This window comes from Zalophus californianus, chromosome 8, assembly GCF_009762305.2.
Source record: "Zalophus californianus isolate mZalCal1 chromosome 8, mZalCal1.pri.v2, whole genome shotgun sequence".
NCBI lineage: Eukaryota > Metazoa > Chordata > Mammalia > Carnivora > Otariidae > Zalophus > Zalophus californianus.
Window position 1 is genome coordinate 32,407,899 of NC_045602.1, and position 24,955 is coordinate 32,432,853.

General features: G+C 37.7%; 1 protein-coding gene across 3 annotated transcripts in view; it reads right to left on the bottom strand.

Annotated features, from left to right (window-relative positions):
- CDKL4 (cyclin dependent kinase like 4) overlaps positions 1-23,201 on the bottom strand; it is a 53,011-nt gene extending 29,810 nt beyond the window's left edge. Inside the window, exons 1-4 of one of the 3 annotated variants that reach the window (XM_027624155.2) lie at positions 23,109-23,201; positions 8,376-8,588; positions 7,926-8,149; positions 4,591-4,712 (exon numbers count right to left, since the gene is read on the bottom strand). In XM_027624155.2, the coding sequence (XP_027479956.1) occupies positions 4,591-4,712; positions 7,926-8,093 (290 nt within the window). In that variant the 5' untranslated portion in view covers positions 8,094-8,149; positions 8,376-8,588; positions 23,109-23,201. Of the gene's footprint in view, positions 1-4,590; positions 4,713-7,925; positions 8,150-8,375; positions 8,589-22,326; positions 22,439-23,108 lie in introns of those variants that run through there. The other 2 variants (XM_027624154.2, XM_027624156.2) reach the window with 2 other exon arrangements.
- Positions 23,202-24,955: the final 1,754 nt, after the last annotated feature.

A 24,955-nucleotide genomic window follows, 5' to 3' on the forward strand; every position in this document is an offset into this window, starting at 1 on the left:
CCAGTTAATTCTCCAAACTGTGAATTTACCCTAATAAACAATGGCTCAAATAGGGTTGGTATGTATGCGGTCTGGTTGTTTACCTCTGTTTGCTATTCGCTGGTTTTACATTCTTTTGGCTGTTATTTAAGTAGGTTTTAGGAAGGGAGTGAAGGTAGATGGATGTTTTAAATTAATCACTGTTATGTGGAAGTACCCAGCATTTCATAAAAAGACTGGCGTGTTTTGCATTGTTCCTAGTTGCATTCCCCTATGTAGATCCAAGTCTCAGGGTGGACCCAAAGCACGTGTATACACTGGCATTGCTAAATACACTTATAAGACTTAAAAGAGTGGAAAGTAGGTAGTTCAGTGATCCCTGTGGGGATGCCTGGCTAGCTCAGTTGGAAGAGTGTGAGACTCGATCTCAGGGTCATGAGCCCCATATTGGGTATAGGGATTACTTAAAAAAAAAAAAAAAAAAAACAAAAAACGAGAAACTTAGAGATATCCTTGTGGTTGCTAAATACATACTGAATGAGAGGTTGCCTGTATATGCTTTGCTCCTTCTTTCTGCACATTCCTCCAAGACTGTCCATCTGGCCAACTCTTCCCTTTGTAAAGTCTCAGCCTAAACCCTTCCTTCTCTGCAGATACTTCCCTGATTCTCCGGGACTGGCAGATGTTGCAGTTGTACCAACATTAACCCAATCAGCATTGCCATTTGTAACTGCTACTCTGAATGTCTCTTCATTCGATTTTAAGCTTCTTGAAGGCAGGATTGTGCCACTATATCTTTGTACCCTCTGCACCAGCAGAAGTACTCAATAAAATACTCCTGAAGTGAATGAAAGAATGCTGTACACTGAGGAAGTTATTAAGATGAATTAGATATGAATTCTGCACTCAAAATACAACCCAGTAAGAGAGAGAATGCACATAAAAACACATAAGGCAGAAGTACCAAGTACCATAACAAGGATAAAAATCAAACCCTGTGGGGGAGGGAGGTGGGAGGATGGGTTAGCCTGGTGATGGGTATTAAAGAGGGCACGTTCTGCGTGGAGCACTGGGTATTATGCACAAACAATGAATCATGGAACACTACATTAAAAACTAATGATGTAATGTATGGTGATTAACATAACAATAAAAATTAAAAAAAATCAAACTCTGTGGTTATGCAAAGGAGGGAAGCAATTCCACCCAGGTGGAGGAATCTCTGAGATGTTGAGAATATCTAGGATTTCCCATTTTATTTATTTTTAAAAGATTTTATTTTATTTTTTTAAAGAATTTATTTGTTTATTTGACAGAGACACAGCGAGAGAGGGAACACAAGCAGGGGGAATGGGAGAGGGAGGAGCAGGCTTCCCGCAGAGCAGGGAGCCCAACGAGGGGCTCGATCCCAGGACCCCGGGATCATGACCTGAGCCGAAAGCAGATGCTTAACGACTGAGCCACCCAGGTGCCCCTAAAGATTTTTAAGTAATCTCTACACCCGACATGGGGCTCAAACTTACAACCCCCAGATCAAGAGTCACACGCTCTTCCACCTAAGCCAGCCAGGTACCCCTAGGATTTCCCATTGTCAAGATCCTGGTAGAGATAGGGAAAGTGGAATAAGTTAGAATATTCCAGGTTAAAGGAAGACTACCAGCTAAGTTCCACAAGCAGGAAGGCTTATGGTACATAGAGAGAAGAGAAAGATGGTTAGTTCAACTAAACAGGTATGTGTATTGTATGTATTGTATGTTTTATTTTCAGGGCCTTGAATAATACATGAAGTTTACATTTCTAACTTTATGAAAATGTACATTAATTTATAAATTAACTTACAGGATGGCTGAACAATCTGTCCTCTAAGCCAATACAAATCTTATTTAACTCATAATAAAGTTGAACTATGAATTAATTTATCATGTAAACTGGTTTTTAAATTTTTATTGTAAAAGTAAAATATGTGCTTTTGCTGGGATATTGGGACAAATTCAAAATAAATTTCAATTACACTGAACATTCTAACTTCATTTTTTTCACATACCATTTCATGAACATGTCCCCAGGGCATGAATTATTCTACAGCTTCCTTTTTAATGGGTTGGATACATAGTGTTCCATCATATGCATATAGCAAAGTGCATTGAGTCAAATCTTTACTATTGGAAAATTAGGTCAGTCCCAATTTTTTGTTGTTGTAAATAATGATGTGTTGAACACTTATGTATAACTTTTTGCACCTGATTATTATAAATTTCTCTAAATGGAATGTCTTAGTCAAAGGATTAAAACCACTTAAAGAATTTTCATACATACTGCTAAATTTCCATTCTAATTATATACTCTCTCCAGCTATGAATGAGGGTGCCTGATTCCCAACTTTAACAATGCTAGGCATTTTGGTTTTTCAAAATTCTTTGCCAATTTGATCGGCAAGAAATGATACCTTAAATTTTTTAATTTTTCTGATTAATAGGGAGGATAAACATATTCTCCGAGGTGTATTTGTCATTTCCTCCCTCTTTTTCATGATTTGCTTTTTCATGTAGGAATTGCATGTAAGTTATATAAAGTTAGGCAACTTTTTTGTATGTTCTGTTTACTGCTATATCCTTAGCACCTAGCTGGACAACAGTAGGATTCTACTCAAGTATTTTTGAATGAATATATTTTCTTTCTTTTTTTTAAAAGACTGTATTTATTTATTTGACAGAGAGAGACACAGCGAGAGAGGGAACACAAGCAGAGGGATAGGGAGAAGCAGGCTTCCCACTGAGCAGGGAGCCCGATGTGGGGCTCGATCCCAGGACCCTGGGATCATGACCCGAGCCGAAGGCAGACACTTAACGACTGAGCCACCCAGGCGCCCCAAATGAATATATTTTCTAACTGGGTGTTAATCTTTCAAAACATTTGATTTGTAAAATCTGCAAATGAAATGATATTAATTCTTCATCTGCCAAACAAATTACCTAACTTGCCACTTCTTTTTTAGTTTTGTTTATGGTACTTTTTGTCAAAGGGAATCTCTAAAACTAATTGATTTAATATTTGGCAGTTAAAGTCCCTTTTCTTCTTTTAAAAAACTTTGATTTAGATAACTTGATTTTCAAGTTATAAAATCCCATTGGCATTCTGATTAGATTTTTGTGCAATAAATAAATAAATTGGGGGAGAAATATCTTTATAATAATGAATATTTCCATTCAGAAATATATGTTCATTTAAAAAAAATCATTTATGTACCTCAGTTAAGTTTTGTAAGTTGTCTTTATGTAGAGTCTGAACAATTCTTTTTATCTTTAATTCTAAACTTTTTTGTTGTTGGTATTTGAATGAGATCCTCTCCACTAGATTTTCTAGAGTGCTGACTGATACAAGAGCTGTTAATTTTTGTGTGTGGAGTTCGGAGGGCTGTAGTCATTATACTGAATTCCACTGGTTATAATGACTCTTTAGGCAATTCTCTTAGATTTCGTAGAATATTATCATCCAGATAAAGATGATTTAATCTTGCTTCCAAAGTTATACATTCTATTTGTTTACATTGGCTAGAGCTCTCAGAACAATGTTACATTATAGTGGTGACAACTGACTTCCTTGTTTCTCATTTTAACTGTGGTTCCTCTAGCATGGAGGATAAAGTTAGCTGTTGATTTGAAGAGGTGTGTGTGTGTGTGTGTGTGTGTGTGTGTGTGTGTGTGTGTGTGCACGCGCATGTGTTACAGAGGTATCTGAATCCTAGTTTGCTAAGGTTTTTTTTTTTTAATAACCAGGAAAGGACCTTGAATTATCAACTGCCTTTGCAAATTTTATCAACCACATGTATTTTTTTTCTCCTTTAACCTGTTAGTGAATTTTATGAATTCTAATATTGAACCATGGTTCATTCCTTGAATTCAGAGGGCATACCTCATTTTATTGCCCTTCACTTTATTGTGCTTTGCTTTACGTTTCACAGACATTGTGTTTTTTACAAATTGGAAGTTTGTGGGAACCCCACGTAGAGCAAGTCTACTTGTGCCATTTTTCCGATAGCATTTGCTCACCTGAGTCTCTGTGTTTGGTAATTCTCATATTTCAAACTTTTTCATTATTATTATATTTTATGCTGATCTGCAATCAGCAATTATGACTTGCTGAAAGTTCAGGTGATAGTATTTTTAAAGCAATATGATATTTTAAAATTAAGGTATGTACAATTGTTTTTTAGACATAATGCTGTCATATACTTAATAGACTACAATATAGTGTAAACATACCTTTTACATGTACTAGGAAACCAAAAAATTCATTTGACTCACTTTATTACAATATTTGCTTTATTGCAGTGATCTGGAACCAAATCTGCAATATTTTTGCCTGTACATAAGTTAGCCTTGAAATGCACTGTGATTTATATTTGCAGTTGATTTGTCTTCCTAAATATTTTTACTCTAGGTTAATATTTATTTCCCTCTGAGCACATCCTAACTAAGATGGGAGAGGGGTAGCCAGCAGATGCACCTTGGCAGAAAGAGGAGTGTGTTTCAGATCTGAAATTTGCCACAGTTAATCCCACATATAATGAAATGAATGGCCACATAGAGCCTCAGTTTCCAGATTACTTACCCTTTGGGGTTTCTTTCCAGCTCATTTAAAAGTGTGTGATCACAGTATTCAAAAACTAAATGCATTTTCCTTTTTCTCCTGAACACCTCAATGAGGTTCACAAGGTTTGGGTGTTTTAATTGCTGCAAAAGAATTGAAATACAAAGTTTGGTTATTTGTTTCTCCTGACAGTTTCTCCCCAGATCCCTCACAATTTATACAACAGAAGGCCTTGTTTATCATTCTCTGTGCATCTCTTGTGGATAATTTTATTAAGGTTACTCACAAGAGAAACTACTTTAAGGTTGAAGAAAAAAAGAAGACAGTTTTCTTCTTCTTCTAATGTACCTGTAACAGATGGTAATTAAACTGCCTGAATCTCTCCAGAGATAGCAAATAAAGTACACAACATAAAATACTGGACACTGATACCATAAATATTTTATGGATTTTGTGAAAATTCTAAATATCCAAGTCATAAAGGAACCTGGATAAAAGACAGAGGAGATGGAATTATTGAGTAAAAGGTTATAAAAAATTATCAATCTCCATTTAGCTTGCATATTGCCATGCATTTAATATAAATGTCAGCTAGATTTATTTTTAAAAGATTTTATTTATTTATTTGACAGAGAGAGACACAGTGAGAGAGGGAACACAAGCAGGGGGAATGGGAGAGAGAGAAGCAGGCTTCCTGCGGAGCGGGGAGCCCAACAAGGGGCTCGATCCCAGGACCCCGGGATCACGACCTGAGCCAAAGGCAGATACTTAACGACTGAGCCACCCAGGCGCCCCAATGTCAGCTAGATTTAAACAGTCTGAATTTTAGTGTTGGCTCTCAGAAATACTAGATCCCAACTTTCAAATCTGATTAAACTTCCTATTGTAGGAGTCCCCACGGTGTTTTTAATTTATCATGTTTTCAGCTCTGTTCTTTGGTTCTATTGTTTTCTCTTATGCTTAGATGTTTTATGTGTTAAATTCTATCTCAAGCTGAAGCATTTCACAACGCAGCCTCTGTTTAATGTTGTAAACCAGAGGAAAAATTCTAATTAAGATAACCCATCATAGAGTAACTATGTAATTTATCATCCCATCATGGTAAGGAATATAAGACAAGACTGTCCCAGGAAAACAGGCAGATACGGTTACTCTGCCTATAACTAGGGTGACCATATAATTAAGCACACAAACCAGGATGCTTTTGAAAGACGGTGCTAACCAGACTGGACTCCTGGACAAAAGCTATAAACCAGGATATCCGATCACTCCCACTTACATATAACTCATCTTCCCTGTTGTTTTCCCAGTATATTAGATACATCACTTGTCAAACCCTATGCCACTTACTCAGAGAGATACCTATATAGAGGAAACACAGGATTTTGTATATAGCAGGAGCTGAAGAAATATTTTGCAGGCCCAAGAGCGATAGCATCCTCTACTTCAGTATCTGTAAGCATGGTTTGAGGGGGAAAAAAAAATCACCCTGCAACTATGTGCTCAACAGTTTGGGAAAAAGGACTCTATTACATATTAAAAATATGTCTAAATATGTCTAAGGCACAAAATCAATTTGCCATTGCCTGAAAGAGCAGAGAGGCAGAGTGGAGGAAACAGGCCACACAGGTAAGCCAGCTTTGTGCGACACTGAAAGCCACGCAATGGAAGGAAAACAGTGGGTTTGCCAGGAGAGTAAGGGATTCATAGAAGCTAACATGGTCGAATCTGTCTTTGGGTAGATAAGCAATTTATATCCCCTTTGCAAAGGAAATTAACTTAGGTCAGAAAAACAGTGACTTGTATAAGTAACATAGGCAATAAGGAGGACAAAAATCAAATCACATTTAAGTAACAGGAGGATGTGAGGAAGGTAAGGTAAGTTTATTGTGGAAGGAATCTGCTCCGGGCCTGCGGGGGGGACAACATATCGAAACTGGCAAGAAGTACATCATGAGAACCATCCCCAGACACCAAGCTGAGGTGGGATCTGGCTACTTCTTACCTGAAAGTCCATTCTTAAATTTGGGCATTGTGACCCAGGAGGTACTACCTGAGCGTTAACCTTCATTGCAGACATGAGGAGGAGGGAGGTGGTGGATAAAAAGCATTACTTTTATTAGACAACAACTCGCAGTCCATTCCGACACACCCTGTAAGCTTAGCTCTGTGACAAAGCCGGCTGGCTAACCAGCGCCCTCTGCCGGCTGTGAGGTAACAGTGACCCGGTTTTTACGATGGATGTAATCTTGAAAACTCCGTGTGTATTAACTTGTATTTTAAACTATTAATAGTTTGAGGAAAACTGCTGTAAATAATACTTCAAAGGACAGATAATATGATAATTATTATATTCCTCTAAAACTGATTTCTGGGGTTTTCCTAAAAAAAGATGACCCGTGTCAAAAGTAAACGTCAAAAAAAAAAGTAAACGTCAGCTGTGCGTTCTTGAGGAAATCACTTTTATTACTCAAAGTATGGTCTACCAAGCACCGTCTGTACCATTGGGGAGTTTGCTGGAAATGCTGAATCTCAGGCTGACCACGGACCTTTGACTCAGAATTTTGTGTTTTAGCAAAGTCACCTGGGGAATTCCCACATTAATGTTTGAGAAGTGCTGTCCTGTGCCTCAGTTTCCTCTCTGATAAGATAAGGATGCTGGATGGGAAGCATCCCTAAGTTCTTTTATGGTTCTAAAACCAGAGAGTTCTAGGATAGGAAAACATTTACATTGAAGACTTATGAATCTTACATGTCAAATCCTTTCAGAGTAAAAACAACTTTAGGGGTGTCTGGCTGGCTCAGTTTGTAGAGCATGTGATTTGATCTCTGGGTCCTGAGTTCAAGCCCCACGTTGGGCATAGAGTTTATTAAAAAAAAAAAAAAGCTAACAAAGTCTTTGTGGAAAATGTGTATACATAGCTGGGGCAGATGCTAAATATGCCTGAGAACCAGCAGAGAGCAGGAAGGACCACCCCATATCGATGCCTACAGCGGCACGGGTCCAGTCCTGTGGGCTCCTGTGCCAGGAGATGTTCTTTCAGTTGCTGGTTTGTGGGGAGAAGGATTTGGGAGGGGTGTAAGGCAGAGAAAGGCCAAGGCCGGGGGAGGGGGGGTAAACACTGGGCCAAAGGACTTAGGTCAGTGGATATTTACCAACCAGAATGGAAGTACTTCAATATCAGAACTGCCAAAAGTCCAAAGTAATAATTTATTTTCCATAGTTGCTGATACCAAGAAATTAAGTCCAATGAGGAAAAAAAAAATCACTTTGAAATTCATTCATATTGTAATGTTGGTATACATATTTCATCCAATACCGTGATGTTATAGATATACAGAGAAAGTTAACCTACCTTCAACATACGTATTTCTCTTAGTGCTATTTTCTTAACAACTGGATCATCTTCAGATTCCACAAATTTTTTAATAGCTACCACTTGTCCAGAGGTTTTGTTTCTGCATTTGAATACAACCCCATAGGACCCTTCTCCAATCTTAGCTAATTTTTCATACTTTTCCATTATAGTTGAAAGGACTTAAATTACTGTATTGATTGGCTTGCAGCACAATGTTACACCTGGAAAATAAGATGACTCAGCTTAATCAAGTGATCAAGGACAATGTTCTCACAGTCTCATACATAAAACCGATTTACTCAGGATGCCAAAGATTTATTTCCACCAAATAATTTTAAATATACTTAAAAATATTTGAACATTATTTTGGTAATTCTGTTGTCTTAATGTGGTTCTTCCAGCTACTGCAAAGATTTAATATATTTCTTATAATGGGTCTGTGTTTACCTCAGTTGAATTAAAGAATTTGTGGAAAGGAACATTATCTAGTCTATTTTCGTTATCCTCAAGTAAATGATGAAAATATGGTGCTGTAAAATCCAGCTGAAGGAACATTTCATACTCTTGCATTCAGTGTTTATCTTTTCCCTCCTCACCCCTTGGACTAGGGGAACGAGGAAGACGCGAGAACAAGACATGTACAAAGTGCTATACTTCCACCTGGTGGAGAGAAGAAAGAGTAGATGTGGACTGTGGAACAAAGCTGCCATTACAAACAGTGACATCTTTCTGGCGCATCATCTATTGCTCTTGGATTTTATATGTATGAAGGAACAGGTCCTTAAATTCTTAGCTCCCCCCAAAAATAAAAAGCACAAAAAAGAAGACAGGTCTCTCTAATTTTTCATGAATGCTTTCTTTTATCTTCATTTCCATGGAAATATTTAATTTTTCTGTCCTGCCTCACCCACTTGTGAATTTCATGGTGATTGGGATTACATATTAAATAACAAATAAGGCCAACATTATTAAATAAATCAGTCTAGGAATTAAAAATATAAAAATTCGAATAAGTCTCAAAAATCCCACCCCACTTTATCCAGCAGAATCTTAATATAATCTAATAGTGATAATAGTTAGCACTTAAGTAACATTGTCCTATGAAAATTACATCTTATGTGTACAACCATTTTATGAAGTGCTATTTTTATCCAATTATGTGGCTGATAAAACCAAGACAAAATGAAGCTAGTATGAAGTTAGAACCCAGGCAGTCAGGTTCCAGAGATCACAATTTGAATCACTACGCTATACTGCCTCTCAGTTAATTCAAAAGAATGCACAATCCAGGCCTTAGTAATAATAAAATGTCAAGTGAAAGAGTTGACCACTTTATAAATTTCTCATGTTTCAAATGAGTACCCTTTTTCTTTTCTTTTCTTTTCCACTTCACTAACATCTTTTCCATCCACAGATTGTCTCAATGGAGAAAGAAATCATCTACACTTTCTTGCCACCATAGAAATACACAACTGGGAAAAGTGTTTACCTGGGTAAATGACTATTACTAAACTATTCTACAATGCTATATATATATTTTTGGAGATTCTATTCTCTCTCTTATTAAAGGGAGAAAATGGAAGCAAAAACACTTTAAAAACATGGAAAATTCATCACAGATCATGTTCTGAAAACTCTATTAGTTATACTGAATTGTTACATAGATATTATTATCTTAAATGTGTTTAGATACAAACATGCATACATTTGTTCTTTAGCCTAGTTATAGGTGATAGGGAAGAAAACAGTAGATACTAGAAATTTGCTTTAGAAAGTTATTGGTATAAATCTTTGTGAATTTATGAATTTAACCTGCTTGATAAGCCCTATGGTTACTGGAATAAGCTACAAATATGCCAAAAAGCTTAATTATGGTATTTGTCAGTATTATTTTATTTCCCTGTAGGTAGATGATTTGATCTATTGATCTACAATTTTTTCCCCAAATGGCTTCATAGTGATTGAGTTCTCAGACTAATATTTAGATCTCTCAGTCCCATCAATCAAACTTCTGAATATGATAAAATAAAGCACCAGAAAATAGTACTTTATCTGGTAACCTCTCAATAGTATCTGTTTTCTAAAGCCTTTACATGTTCATGGAAGATGAGTCTGAGCATGTAGGCAGGAGTTAGACCAAGGCAGAAATTACTCAAAGGGATTTATGGCTCTAATTCCAGCTTACTAGGACTCTACCTGAGTAAGAAGCAGTAATTCCTAATATCTTTTTTTTTTTAAAGATTTTATTTATTTATTTGAGAGAGAGAGAGAGAGAATGAGAGATAGAGAGCACAAGAGGGAAGAGGGTCAGAGGGAGAAGCAGACTCCCCACCGAGCGGGAAGCCCGATGCGGGACTCGATCCCGGGACTCCAGGATCATGACCCGAGCCGAAGGCAGTCGCTTAACCAACTGAGCCACCCAGGCGCCCAGTAATTCCTAATATCTTACCTGAGGTACAGACCAACTATCTGTTTGATGACTATCTCTACACACATAGAATCATCTCAAAATCGTTTGTATTAAATTAAATGCCTTCTTTCCTATCCTCTACCCCTACCCAAAGTTCTCAGATCTGCTCCACATTATACCTAAATGGCTTGTGAAGACATATATGGTGGAGAACTTTGAGATAGTTGAGGATAATGGTGGCTATCTAAATCAAATCTCCTCACATAGCTTTCTCGCAACTGTAGAAATCAACCAGAACAATAAAACCACATAAATGTAATGCTTCCAAAATAACAGGAAGACAGAGGAATTTACAAACTTAAGTAGAAAAGTAAACTCCAAATTCTGGAAGAGATATCTCTTAAGGTCCCACTATAAGCCTTTGCAGAGAGCAAATACAGGAATGGGGTGGGATCTGGAAAAACTGTGAAGAGAGAAGAGGAAACAAAGAGCCTAAGATAGACTTAAAATCATCCCCCCTCCATCCCCTGAAGAGAAAATACATCACAAGTGCAAAAATATTAAGTGTGTCCTGGTAGATCAGAGTATTTGCCCCAGGGAAGGGACGTAAAAGTCATGGATACTGAGGGGGATCAGTCAGTGTGACACTACTCTTGGGCAAGAGGGAAGGGAGAGACTTATCAATCTCTGTCAGAGACTGGATAGTGAAGGGAAAAAGAAGCAAGAGGGATAAACTTGTGCCCCTGCAAGACAAAAGAGAACCCCAAAACTGAAGGACATGCAAATCTCTTCACCACTAATTAAAAAAAAAGTGCTACTCATTAAAGAAATTGAACTTTGGTACAATGACAGAAAAGAACTCTCTTGAGCTAGGATTACTGTCAATTATTACAAGACAAAACCTGCCCAGGAAATAAAATAGAGAAAAGCAGTCTCCACACAAACCTATTACTGGAAGAAAATAGAAATGAGAATTGGACATTTTCATGGATAAAAATCATACCAAAAAAAAAAACCTAAAAATGAAGCAGAAGAAAACTAATACAACACTCCAAACTAATTTAAATATCTTCTAACATTCATCTGGAGATATGAAAAGCACTTTTTAAAAAAGATTTTATTTATTTGGGAAAGAGAGGAAGAGAAAGCATGAGTGGGGTGGGGAGCAGGGGGAGAGGAAGCAGGCTCCCTGGGGCTCAATCCCAGGACCCCAGGATTATGACCTGAGCTGAAGTCAGAGCTTAACTGACTGAGCCACCCAGGTACCCCATGAAAAGCCACTTTGAATCAGAAATTCAAATAAGACTAGAAGTGAAAAGGAAGAAGGGAGGGAGGGAGGAAGGAAGGGAAGGAAGGAAGGAAGACAGTTGACTGAACTCAGGAAAGAAACAAAAGAAAAAGACAAAAAATTATTTCACAGTTAAAGGCTAAAAAAACACAAGATGCCAATGAAAATTTAATAAGTAGAATTTTAAAAAGGCAGAACAACAATTAAGAGAATAAAAATGAGAAAAAAAGTAGGAAAGTTTAGAGAGAAAGTGGTTGAAATGGAAGACAGGCAAAGAAGACCAAACATGTTCAGAGACCCAACTAGAGTCTCTGAAGAAAACAAAACAGTGGAACAGAACCAATAATTGAAACTATAAACTATGAAATTTTTCTGGCAACAAAATAAGATCGGAGTATACATATTGAAAAGGCCCATCAGTAGTTGGGAAAACTGAATCAGAACAATCGACTCAAAGATGTATCTGAATAAAACTATCAAAGAAAATACTCTCATAGCCTGCAGGCATAAAGACTAAACTGAAGTGTAGGAGAATGAGAGTGACATCAAATTTGTCAAGAGAACACACCATGCAACATAAAAATATAGCAGCCTTTTGAAGAAATTCAAGAGAAGAAAGTGAAAGCCAGGATTTTACACTCAACCAAGATGTCCTTCAAGTAGCAAAGTTATAGACAGATACAGTTTGAAATATGCAGGACCTCCAGGAATACTGTATTCATGAACCTTCTCAAAGAATCTACAAGGCGATAACTTTCACCCAAGAGCTGACTGAGAAAACTTCAGGAAGAGATCTACAGTAAGCATTTAATATATTTAATTGAAGACTATAGCAAAGGTGAGGAGAAGAGTGGAAGAATAACATAAACGTTAGAAATGCTGACAGTGTAGAAAATAATGCAATTAAAAATATGTTTGGGCGCCTGGGTGGCTCAGTCGTTAGGCGTCTGCCTTCGGCTCAGGTCATGATCCCAGGGTCCTGGGGTCGAGCCCCACATCGGGCTCCCTGCTCAGCGGGAGGCCTGCTTCTCCCTCTCCCATTCCCCCTGCTTGTGTTCCTGCTCTCGCTGTCTCTCTGTCAAATAAATAAATAAAATCTTTAAAAAAAAATGTTTAAGAAATGGAAAGGGAAAGAAGAAAGCAGAATAAACTCATTGATAATTGAATAGATGGAAGAGTAAAATATACCATTAAAAACAGACAAACCAGAGAATAGAAGGTTAAATAAGAAAGCAGGGACTAGGAGCATTAAGAAAATATCCAAAGAAATGTAAGAAATAAAAATCAAACACAATACATAGAGAAAGAAACACAGATTAACATTGTACACATAGGGTGCCTGGGTGGCTCAGATGGTTAAGCATCTGCCTTCAGCTCAGGTCACGATTCCAGGGCTCTGGGATCGAGTCCCGCATCGGGCTCCCTGCTCCTTGGGAGCCTACTTCTCCCTCTGCCTCTCTCTCGCTCTCTGTCTCTCATGAATAAATAAAAATGAAAAAAAATCTTAAAAAAATTGTACACATAAAAATAATATGACAGAGAAAAGACTAATATCAGTGATATCAATAAATATGAATGAGCTTAACTCATGTATTAAATGAAAAAGATTTTCAATTTGGCTCACAAAGCAAGATCTAAGGATAAGCTCTATGCAAGAGACACATCTAAAGTGACTCAGAAAGGTTAAAAATAAAAAGACAGGGTGCCTGGGTGGCTCAGTTGGTTAAGCAACTGCCTTCAGCTCAGGTCATGATCCTGGAGTCCCAGGATTGAGTCCCTCAGTGGGGTCCCTGCTCAGCGGGGAGCCTGCTTCTCCCTCTCTCTCTGCCCCTCCCCCTGCTCATGCTTTCTCTCCCATTCTCTCTCTCAAATAAATAAATAAAATCTTAAAAAAAAATAAAACAAGCAAAGGTATTCGGGACAAATGAAAACATTAAGAAAGGAGATTTATGATCCTGCTATCTGATGAAGTAGAATTAAAACTACAAAAAGCTTTAAATACAACAAAAGGGGGGTATTTTTAATGCTAAAGCCACAATTCACAGTGAAGATATAAAAGCCCCCCCAAAACATAGCAATTACTGTTATAAAGCAGAAACTTTAGGACATGCAAGAAGACATGTATAGAAACACACTAATAATGAAACTTAAACCCGTCACTCTCTAAAAAAAAAAAAAAAGGTAAAAAAAAAAAACAAACCATCGCTCTCAGGAAAAGGCAAGGTAAATGAACAAAAGATATGTAACTATGTAGAAGACCTAAACAATGTAACCAATAAGGTAGACCTTTAGGAGAGAAATACATTGAATTTATACTCTGATAATTTAAAATATACCTTCTTCTCAAGCACATATGGAATATTTATAAAAAGTGACTATATAGGGTGCCTGGGTGGCTCAGTTGGTTAGGCGACTGCCTTCAGCTCAGGTCATGATCCTGGAGTCCCGGGATCGAGTCCCGCATCAGGCTCCCTGCTCAGTGGGGAGTCTGCTTCTCCCTCTGATCCTCCCCCCTCTCATGTGCTCTCTCTCTCTCATTCTCGCTCTCTCAAATAAATAAAATCTTTAAAAAAAAAAGAAAAAAGTGACTATATATTAGGTTACAAAAAAACATTAGAAAGTTTCATAAACTGGAAATATTATAAAAACATTCTGATCACAAACTATCAAACTAGAAGTTAGAATAATTTAAATATATATATTTAATACATACATAATACATATATTATTTATACATACTTATATTTATATTATATATACATATATATAATAAAAAAAGACTTTCTACCTAGAAACTAAAAAAGCCTTCAGTTAAATACCTGTTGGGTAAAGGGGGAAATACAAACTGAAATAATGGAATTAAAAAATAATAATAATGAAAATACTACATATCAAATCAATGAGATACATTCAAAGCAGGGTTTCTCAACTGGGGGTGATTTTGGCCCCCAGGGGAATTTTTCAATGTCTGGAGATATTTTTGATTGTTATGAGTATGCAGAGGCCAAGGATGCTGCTAAGTACCCCTCAATGCACAGGACAGAACCCCACAATACAGAATTTTCTACCCAAAATGTTCATAATGCCATGTTTGAGATACCCTGACATATAGAAATCAGGGGAAAAAAAAATCCAGAGATCAAAACTATATAGAAGAAAAAAAGAGTAAAAATAACAAATTAAACTCAACAACCTAAAAAGAGAACTACAAAATAAACCAAAACAAAGCACAAGAAACAATAAAATTGAAGCAGAAATTAATAGAGGATACAAAAATAATAGGTCTTATTAATAAACCCATATCCTAGTTCCTTAAAAAATTTAAAACAAACCTATAACTAGCTTAATCAAGAAAAAAGGGAGAAAGAATGAATATACAAAATAAGGAATGACAAGAAGTAATATCAAAAGAGAACTTTTTTTTTAATCATGAGGCTACTTCGCAGGCATCTATAAAGATGAATCTGAAAACTTAGATGAAATGGATAATTTTCTAGAAAAACAGAGTTTACAAAAACTTACCTAGTTAGAGATTGAGAATTTAGAGTGGTTTCTGTATAATAGTTTGTTTTTTGTGTTTTTTTTTTTTTTAATTCCATGAAAAAGCACCGGGGGTCAGAGTTTGACTACTGTGGGGTAAAGAAGTTGGTCAATCCTCCTCCTAAAACATAAGACCAGGCAAAATTTTCAAAAAAAAACTAAAACCAAAACCAAAACCAACCCGTAACAGTTTGGGGGCTCTGGAAATCAACCAAAGGCAAAAAACAAATTGAGAAGTGTTTATTCATGATAAGTTAGAATTCCACTAAGGACAATGGGAGTCTGTGGCTTCTTACAAGAGTCTGCTGCCATTCTTCCTCTACCCCCGTCCCCTAGCTCAGCAGGTGCAGCAGTTCTACCACTGTGAACTGGCCATGAACCAGAAGCCTTACTCCAAGAGAAAATGTGCTTGACATGGCTCAAACCTGTGACAGGCTGAAAACCTGTGACAATACTGTCAGTAAAATTCTTACAAATTCAGTAGGAAACAAATGGGGAAAACCCCCACAGCTTTGAAAGCCTAAGGATGTGGTTCCGGTAGGGGCGAGCTGCAGATTAACCAAAAATTTATGGGAAGATCATGGAAATGAAAGACCAATAGAAGGGTTAGGTTGGCTTTACATATCTCTGGCTAACTGAGAAAATATGAGGAATGCACAGGGAAGGTAAGGGAAGGCCCTGAGGGAAGTTAAAGTTGAGGCAGATTTGAGGACTGACTGAACTATGAATGCACTCTCCAACATACACACTGATCCACTGGAAGAGGGTGAAACACTATGGCTAGAGTTGTTTAAGTCCCACTGCTGCCCAAATTATTGGTGACTACTAAACTGTGCACACAATGGTGAGTCCTAGAGAGCCAGGCTAAAAAAATAAAAAACTGAACACAGATATCAACAGTCACACACTTGGAAGGAGATGATGCTGGAATACAGGCAGGTTGCAAAAACAAAAACAAAACAAACCCACAAATAAAGCCCTAGGAAGAAAACTGGAATCCAGCATAGATATATTATCTAAAGTGTTCAGTTTTCAATTAAAAAAAATCATGAGACATGCTAAGTAAAAGGAAAGTGTGCCTGATACTGAGAAAAAAAAAAGGCAATAAAAATGGATTCTGAATGGATCCAGCTATTTTATTAGCTGACAAAGATTTTAAAGCAACAATTATAAATATGTTCAAATAATTAAAGCAATATAATTTATAGAATTAAAGAAAAATACGACAATGACTTAATAGGAAATCTCAACAGCAAAATGAAAAGTAAAAAAGAAAAAAAGAACGAAATGGAAATTTTAGAGTCGAAAAGTACCACTGAAATGAAAAATTCACTAGGTGGGCTCAATATCAGATTTGAGATGGCAGAAGAATCAATGAATCTGAAGACCGATTAATAGAAAAAGACTAGTATGCAAGAGAGGGGAAAAAAACTGAAGATGAACAGAGCCTCAGAGGCCTGTGGTACAAAATCAATAGTACCAACATAAATGAAATGACATTCCCAGAAAGAGAAGTGAGAAAAAGGGGAAGAAGAAAATATTGAAAGAAATAATGGCCAAAATTATTCCAAGTTTAATGGAAAACATTGATCTACAGATTCAAGAGCTAAATGAATCCCAAGTAGGATAAATATTAGGAGATCCAGTTCTAGATACATTATAGCCAAACTGTCAAAAACCAAAGATAAAGAGAATATCTTGAAAACAGTAAGCGAGATCCATTCATGTACAAGGGAACAATATGCTTAATGACTGACTCCTCATCAGAGAAAGCAAAAACATCAATAAAACAAAAAGTTGGTTTTTGGGATGCCTGGGTGGCTCAGTTGTTTAAACGTCTACCTTTAGCTCAGGTCATGATCCCAGGATCCTGGGATCAAGTCCCATATTGGGCTCCTTGCTCAGCAGGGAGCCTGCTTCTCCCTCTGCCTGCCACTCTCCCTGCTTGTGCTCTCTCTCTCTCTCTGACAAATTAATAAACAAAAATCTTAAAAAAAAAAGTTGGTTCTTCAAAAAGTTCAACAAAATTGATGAACCTTTAGACTAAGAAAAAAGAGAAAAGTTATTCAAATCATAATCACCTATAGAAATTAAAAATGGTTAACAGAATAATACAAATAGTTTTATGCAGCCAAATTAGACAATGTGGTTGAACAAATGCTTAAAAAGACAAAATATCAAAACTGACTCAAGAAAAATAAAATCTGACTATATATTGTTATGGAACAAATGAAGAAATTGAATAATAAAAAATATGCCCACAAAGAAAAGGGTGAAATGGCCTCATAAGTGAATTCTACCAGTCAAAAAAGAATTAATACCAAATCTTCACAGACTAGTCCTAAAATAGAAGAGGAGGAAACATTTCCTAACTCAATCCATAAGGTCAATATTACCTTGATATGCAGTCAAAGAAATTAACAGAAAACTACAGATCATTATTCTCATGAATATAGACACAAGAATCCCCAACAAAATAATTGGCAAATCAAATTCAGACACATATAAAAAGGATTATATGCCATGATTATGTGGAACTTATTTGAAGAATGCAAGGTTGGTTTAATATCTGAAAATCAATAATGTGTAAGACCATCATAACTGAATAAAAGACAAAAACCACATGACCATCTCAATAGACATAAAAAAAGCATTTGACAAAAGCCAACACTCATTCATGATAAAAATCTCAACAAACCAGGACTAGAAGGGAACTTCCTCAAGGGCATCTGTGAAAAATGTACAGTTAACCTGATTAAGGGTGAGAGACAATGCCTTCCCCCTAAGACTGGGAAAACGATTTGCTTTCACCACTTCTATTTAACATTGTATTGGAAGTTCTTGCCACTACAACAAAGAAAAAGAAATTAAAGTTATGTACATTGGAAATGGAAAGCAATGTTGTCATTTTGTGGAAATGCCATGACACTGTATGTAAAAAATCCTAAACAATCTATAAAAAACCTACTTGAACTAATGAACAAGTTTGCAATGTAGTAGGATACATGATCAATATACAATAATAAATTGTGTTCCTATGCACTAGCAACAATTTGAAGAGGAAATGGAAACAATTTCACTCATAACATCAAAAGAATAAAATATTTAGAAATGAATTTAACAAGTGAAGTGTAAGACCTGTATACTGAAAATTAAAAATACTGCTCATGAAATTAAAGAAGATAAAAGTAAAAGGAGAGAAATATCATGGTCATGGATTGGAAAACTCAGTAAGATGTCAGTTCTCCATAAATTCACTGACAGAGCAAATTCAATCCCTATAAAAATCCCAACAGACTTTTTTGGGGGTAGAAATTGACAAGATGAACCTAGGATTGATATGTAAATGCACAGTACCCAGGACAGCCAAAGCAACCCAGAATAAAAACAAACTGGGAAGACTTACAATACCTGACTTCAAATTTTACCATAAAGTTATAGTAAATCAAAAGAATATGGCATTGGCATAAAGATAGACATATATATCAGTGAAAGAATAGAGAGTCAAGAAATAATCCTTTTTATTTATAGCCAATTGATTTCGACAAAGATGCCATGGCAATTCAATGAAGATAGAATATTCTTTGCAACACATGATGCTAAGACAATTGGTATCCATATGTAATGAAATAAAAATAAAAACAAAAAAAACTTAGATACCTAAATGATATACCAAAATTAACTCAAAATGGATCACAGACCAAAATATAAGAGCCACAACTACTACTGACTTCTAGTAAAAATATAGGAGAAAAAAATCTTTCTGACCTTAAGTTAGGCAAAGATTTCTACGGTATGGCACTGAAAGCATGATACATAAAAGAAAAAATTGATAAAATGGAATTCATCAAAATTACAATCTTTTGCTCTTCGAAAAAACTGCTTCATTAAGAAAATGAAAAAAACAAACCACAGACTGAAGAAAATATTAAAGGGTTTGTATACACAATACATAAGGCACTCTTACAATTCAACAGGCAGCCGGATAACCCAAGTTAAAAATGACAAAAGATTTTTTTCAAGTAAACTTTACCCCCAACATGGGGCTCAAACTCCCAACCCCAAGATCAAGAGTCTCATGCTCTACCAGCTGAGCCCCAGAAATGAACAAAAGGTTTGAAGAGACATTTCACCAAAGAAGATATATAAATGTCTAATAAGCGCATGAAAGGATATTATTAATCACTAGGAAATGTACATTAAAACCAAAATAAGATACCACTATCCACACACCAGAATGGGTAAAATCCAAAAGACTGACAATATCAAGGATTGATAAGGATGTATAGAAACTGGAACTCTTACACATCAATGGTGAGAATGTTAAACGGCACAGCCCCATTGGAAACAGTTTGGTAATATCTTAAAAGTTAACCATAAATTTAACATAAAAGTTAAACATAAACAGCAATTCCACTCTTTGGTGTCTACCCAGGAAAAATAAAAATATACGCCTATACAAAGACATCCATGCAAGTGTTTATAGTACCATTATTCATAAGAGCTTCAGTAGAAAACAAACTAAATGTCCTTTAACCGATGGGAATGAAAATCCATGCAATACTGATTCAGCATTAAAAGGAAAGTACTGGTACATGCTACTATGTGATAAGCATAAAAAAACACAACTGAAAACATATGCTATGTGGAAGAAGCCAGACAACTCTCCCCCACACATATTGTATGATTCCATTTACATGAAATTTCTAGAAAAGGTAAATGCACCACTGAGAAGGACCCAGCATCTCCTTGGTGGTACTGTTGCCCGAAATGCAAAACCTGAATCGAATCATGAGAAAAAAGTAGACAAAACTTTGGATCCTACAAATAACTGGACTGTGTTTTAAAAAAAAAATGGTAAGGTCATAAAAGACAAAGGTCAAGGTACTGTTCCAGAAGGAAGGAGACTAAAAAGATATGAAAATGAAATATAATGTGTGATCCTAAATTAAATCTTAGAATGGGATAACTGTAAAGAGTAACACTGGGCTAACTGGTGAAATCTAACTATTGACTGTGGATTAGGTACTAAATTTCCTAATTTTGGTAACCTGTACTGTGGTTATGTAAGAAAATGTCCTTGTTCTTAGGAAATACACACTGAACTACTTATGGGTAAAAGCACATGATGTCTATAACTTACTCTCAAAAGGTACAGAAAAATTAACATACATGTATTTATACATGGAGAGACAGAAAGGAAATGATAAAACAAATGGAGCACAATTAATGAAGGTAGATGTATGGGGGTTCATTGTACTTTTCTTGCAAGTTTGAAGTTATTATATCAAACCAAATCAAGCTATTTAAAAAAACCTACATATGGTGCGACTGAAGGGTCTTAACTCACTTTTCTTCTGCATATCTATTTCCGTTATACCAAAAACATCTTTCTCAAACATCAGCATAGTCATATATTGTCCTTCCTCAAAAATGTCTATGGCCTCTGATGCCACAGAATAAAGTTCAGATTACAGCAGGATACTTACAGTCCTTTACACTCCAGTCCCAATGTACCTTTCCCATATTGCTTCTCAAATTCTTCCCCAAACATTTTCAGATCTGTCTCTGCTTATGCCACTGCTGGGAAGTTCTGACCCCGGAATCCTCATCTTTTGCAGTTCAACTCAAATATCTTGTCTTTTATCCTTCCCCAATCCCTAAAGGCAAGCTCTTTCTCTGCACACGTCCTATGTTCACAACTTCTCCCGCTCCTTTTTTACACTTTATTCATTACACCTGACTTGCCTTCTTAGCCCACTGGCCAGCACACGGCAGGTGCTCAACCTGTTGAAGTCCTGCCATATTTTTATTCTCTAGCCTTTCTGCTAAATATGTAAAATAATTTTCTTCTTTAAGCAAAGGAAATAATCACATTTTGATTGTGAATACAGTATCTGGGCAGGAAATCAAGATCAAGCAGTGATATAGCCACTGACAGGGAACAGATGAAACTGGGTGAAAATATTTTTCATAGTCATTAGTGACTTCAACTGAATTTACATATCTCCTGGCTATGGGGCCTCCTGACTTCAAAATTTACCAAATACTTGACTGTGAGATTAATCAAGTTCTGTGTATAAAGGCAAAAACAGATATAGACTTGGGCCCATTGGTAAATATAGAAAGATATTTGAGTGGATAAGATACTTGAGTGGATCATTAAATTCTTTGAAAGTTTCCTGTTTAATTTCCTTAGTCTGAAGGAAACGATGCACATAGAAACAGGAAACACTGGGAGGCAGATTATTTTCCATGATTGTATCACAAAGCAGGTCCTGAGGGCTCAAGTAAGCCTATGGAATGCACTGGGGGAAGCAAAACAAAATTAAGAAAGGGAGAGTAATGGGGTGAAAAAAATATTTATTAATCTCCTAATCTTAAATTTATAGGAAACTGGTATAAACAGCAGTGTTAAGAAGGAGGGAAGCAAGGAGACTTTTTCAAGACCAGGCTAGCCCAGTTAAATTCCGCAGGCTTAAAGTCACAACGTGCTATGTTGTTTATTGTTTCCAATGCACCCAAACTTGTAGTATTCATCTTTAATAGAACTGATCAGGAAAATAGGCTGCAAACGCATTCTGCATCTGTCTTATGAACATAACACTGAATGACAGAACTTCGAAAGTACACACACCTGTTAATAAACGTCTTGGAGATAGTACAATCAGGTTAATTAAAAGCATCTCCAGGAAACCAGAAGACCATATAATTTATATAACCCAAGAAACTAATTTTGTTTAAAACATCACATTTTATATGTTCACGTATCTGGAACCTTTACCTCCAGGCCTCTAAAGCCGTCTCGACCCTTCAAAGGCAGTCCAGCTTCTTGGCTACACCTGGGTCTCCCAAAGCGCAGGTGTGCCCCGCTGCCCCCTCTGCCCCCACCGGCCGCCCTCCCGCAGCAGCTCGCCTCCCCATGGCCGCACCTCCCTCTAGCCCCCAGGGAGCCGCAGCCGGTGGGGCGTGCGGCCGGCGCGAGCACCCTGTCACCTCTAGCCCTCGCCCCCACTCCGCCTGTCCCTCCGGAGGCTACCGGAGGGGAAGGCAGCCCCGCTCCCCGGCCCTCAGGAACTTTCCCTTTTCTGGGAGCGTGCATGCAGACCCCGGTCCTCTCTCCCTCAGGCCCCCCACCCGCCGCCAGCACCCCCACTTACGGCGCGGACCGGGGGCGCCCGCCACGCCGCCCCGCGCAGCCGGGAGCGGCGCCGACCGGGCGGAGGTCGCTGTGCGCGGGCCGCCACCCGCCCAGCCACTGCGGAGCGAAGCGCCGCGGCGTCTCCGGGGCAACCGGACGCTCAGGGCGCGCGGGCCGGGCGGCTTCCGGGGAGCTCCTCCGGCGCCCGCCGCTCTAGAAGCCCGGGCTCCGCCGCCTCGTCTCGGGGGACAGCCTCTGGGCAGAGCCATAACGTCGGGGGTGCAGACGCGGCCTCCGTTTCTGCTCCAGAGCCCTGAAGATGCCCTGAGGAAGGCGCTCAGGAAACATTTAAACTACTTTTCCGCGAACGCCGTGACTGTAGGAAGTCCTGTTCCTTTCCAAGTCCTCAAGAGCACTTAAAATGAAGCCCGTGTAAACGGTGAAATGAGGCCGCTTCCCTGCCTGGGCCGAGACCTTCAGTTTGTCAGATCCTCTTATTAGTCATTACTTTTCAGTCTTGCTTTATTGTCCAAAGAGCTTTTCAGCAAACTCGTGGAGGCCTTCCCTTGACAGGCGGCTCTCAGCTGTGGGGCGCGCTGCTGCCGCGTTCACAATCCAGCAGGCACTGCGGTAGCATCTGGAGGGGGTTCAGGTTCCCAGGGGGAAGCAAGTCAAGCATATGATGCGATGAATGCCGTATCGAAGTAAATGCATTAACGCTGCACAAGATCATTTTTACCAAAGCTTACCCTTCTTGTTCTTATGAACTTAAAAATACTACGTTAATATGCACATACATACTTGTTTAGCATCAATAAAACGCTCCCCATCGTGCGGGATTTAGGGTGGTCATACTTCCCAATCTTCCTTCAGGTGACTGTACTCTTTTCTTCTTCAGTTTTCCATTTGCTTCATTTGTTTCGAAAATAAAACCAGAGACAACCTTTTATCTCCTCTTTCAAGACCAAGCATTCTCCCAATAAACCCAAATCTACATAAACTCACATCTACTCATTTCTGCCCTCATGATGCTACAAAAAATATTCTCCCTAAGGATACAAGGGATCACCTATGCACAAACCCAGCTGCCTGTTTTCACGGGCGTGGGTCAGATCGCTGCAGTTCCTAAGTGGAGCTTCTAGCTCCTTTTCTCGTTAGGAAGCTCTCCACAGTCAGGCTCAACCTTGTTTTCTAGCTTTGTGCCTGTTGCCGTGCCCAGGCTCTCTACACCAAGCTCAGCTGCATTTAGCGTCACTACGCCACGAACCTGCATTCAGAGTCCTTGAACCTTAGTTTAGCCTACCGCTCACCACCCTTTCGTACTGCACTTGATAAACCCTTCATCTGTTAACAACCTGGTTTATATAGAACTTTCCACACAAAGGCTTTCTTTTCCCCAAAGTATAATTAGGCGCAGCCTTTTGTATCTTAAAAAATTTTTTTTTTCATTCAAGTGGGCTCCTTGAATACTAGAAATGATGCCTTTTCCATCCTTTTTTCCAGCACCAGTGAGGTGCCTGGATACACTGTAAGTGATACGTAAGTTGGTTAAATAATGGAGTATCTCACAAAAAAAAAAAAACAAGTCTTTGCAATGAGTTTTGACTAGACTTACTTAATAAGCTTTAACTGTAATTTTATGCAAATCCTTTTATTCTAATATGAAACATTTTGAATAAAGAAATGCTTCTTGGTAAAGCCAAAAAATTAAGATAGGAAGTTGATTTCTCTTGTTGCAGAGACTGTGAAAATCAGAATTTGAAATCTAGCTCCTGGAGAAAATCCATCTAATTTCTGGGGGAAAAATGCTTCATGTATTTTAGAGGGCAGTGGATATACTGCTTGTATTCTGTGTAATACATATTTTAGTATAGTAGTTAAGGGTATACACTTTGAACCAAGTGGCCTGGGTTCAAATCTTAGCTCCACCACTTATCAGTTATATTCTTTGGCAAGTTATTTAAGCTTTCTGTGCCTCAGTTTCTTCATTTGTAAAATAGCATTAACAATACCTACCCACTAGGCTGTTTTGGGGCTTCCGTGGGACAATCTGTGTAAAGTATGTAGAATCACACCTAGCACACAGATATAGGTACTGGACACTTACTATATTCCCTCAAGTAATACTCTTAGTGCTTACCCATTATTTTGTATAGACACATTTTCATCTTTTTCTCTAGTAATGGTGAAAACTATGTCCTTTCTTTCCCAATCTCTCCTGAAATCAGTGTAAGCTGAATGACAGCCAACAGGCCCAGAAACAACTGATCTCATTCTTCTCAATACTACGGTCTAAGAAACTAGCTAATAAGATAGATAGCTTGAACTTCAATCAAGATGAAATATATTCTCTCCAACATTTAGGTGAGTGGCTCTTTTCCTTTTGAGTGAATAAAGATCCTTAATCAAGTTACTAGGTAGAGCTACAAAATTTGCATTTTTAAGTCATCAAAGATTATTCTGACACATGTAATCCTTGGACCACCGTCAGAAAACTGATTTAAATTCAGGTCAACCAATGTTTCCCACATAGAGCCTGCACATCTGAATAATCTGCATGACTTTATAAAAATAATAGGTTATTGGGCTTGGCCCCCAAAGATTGATTTCAGGGGTCTATGTTTTTAAAAAGCCCATGAGTAACACAG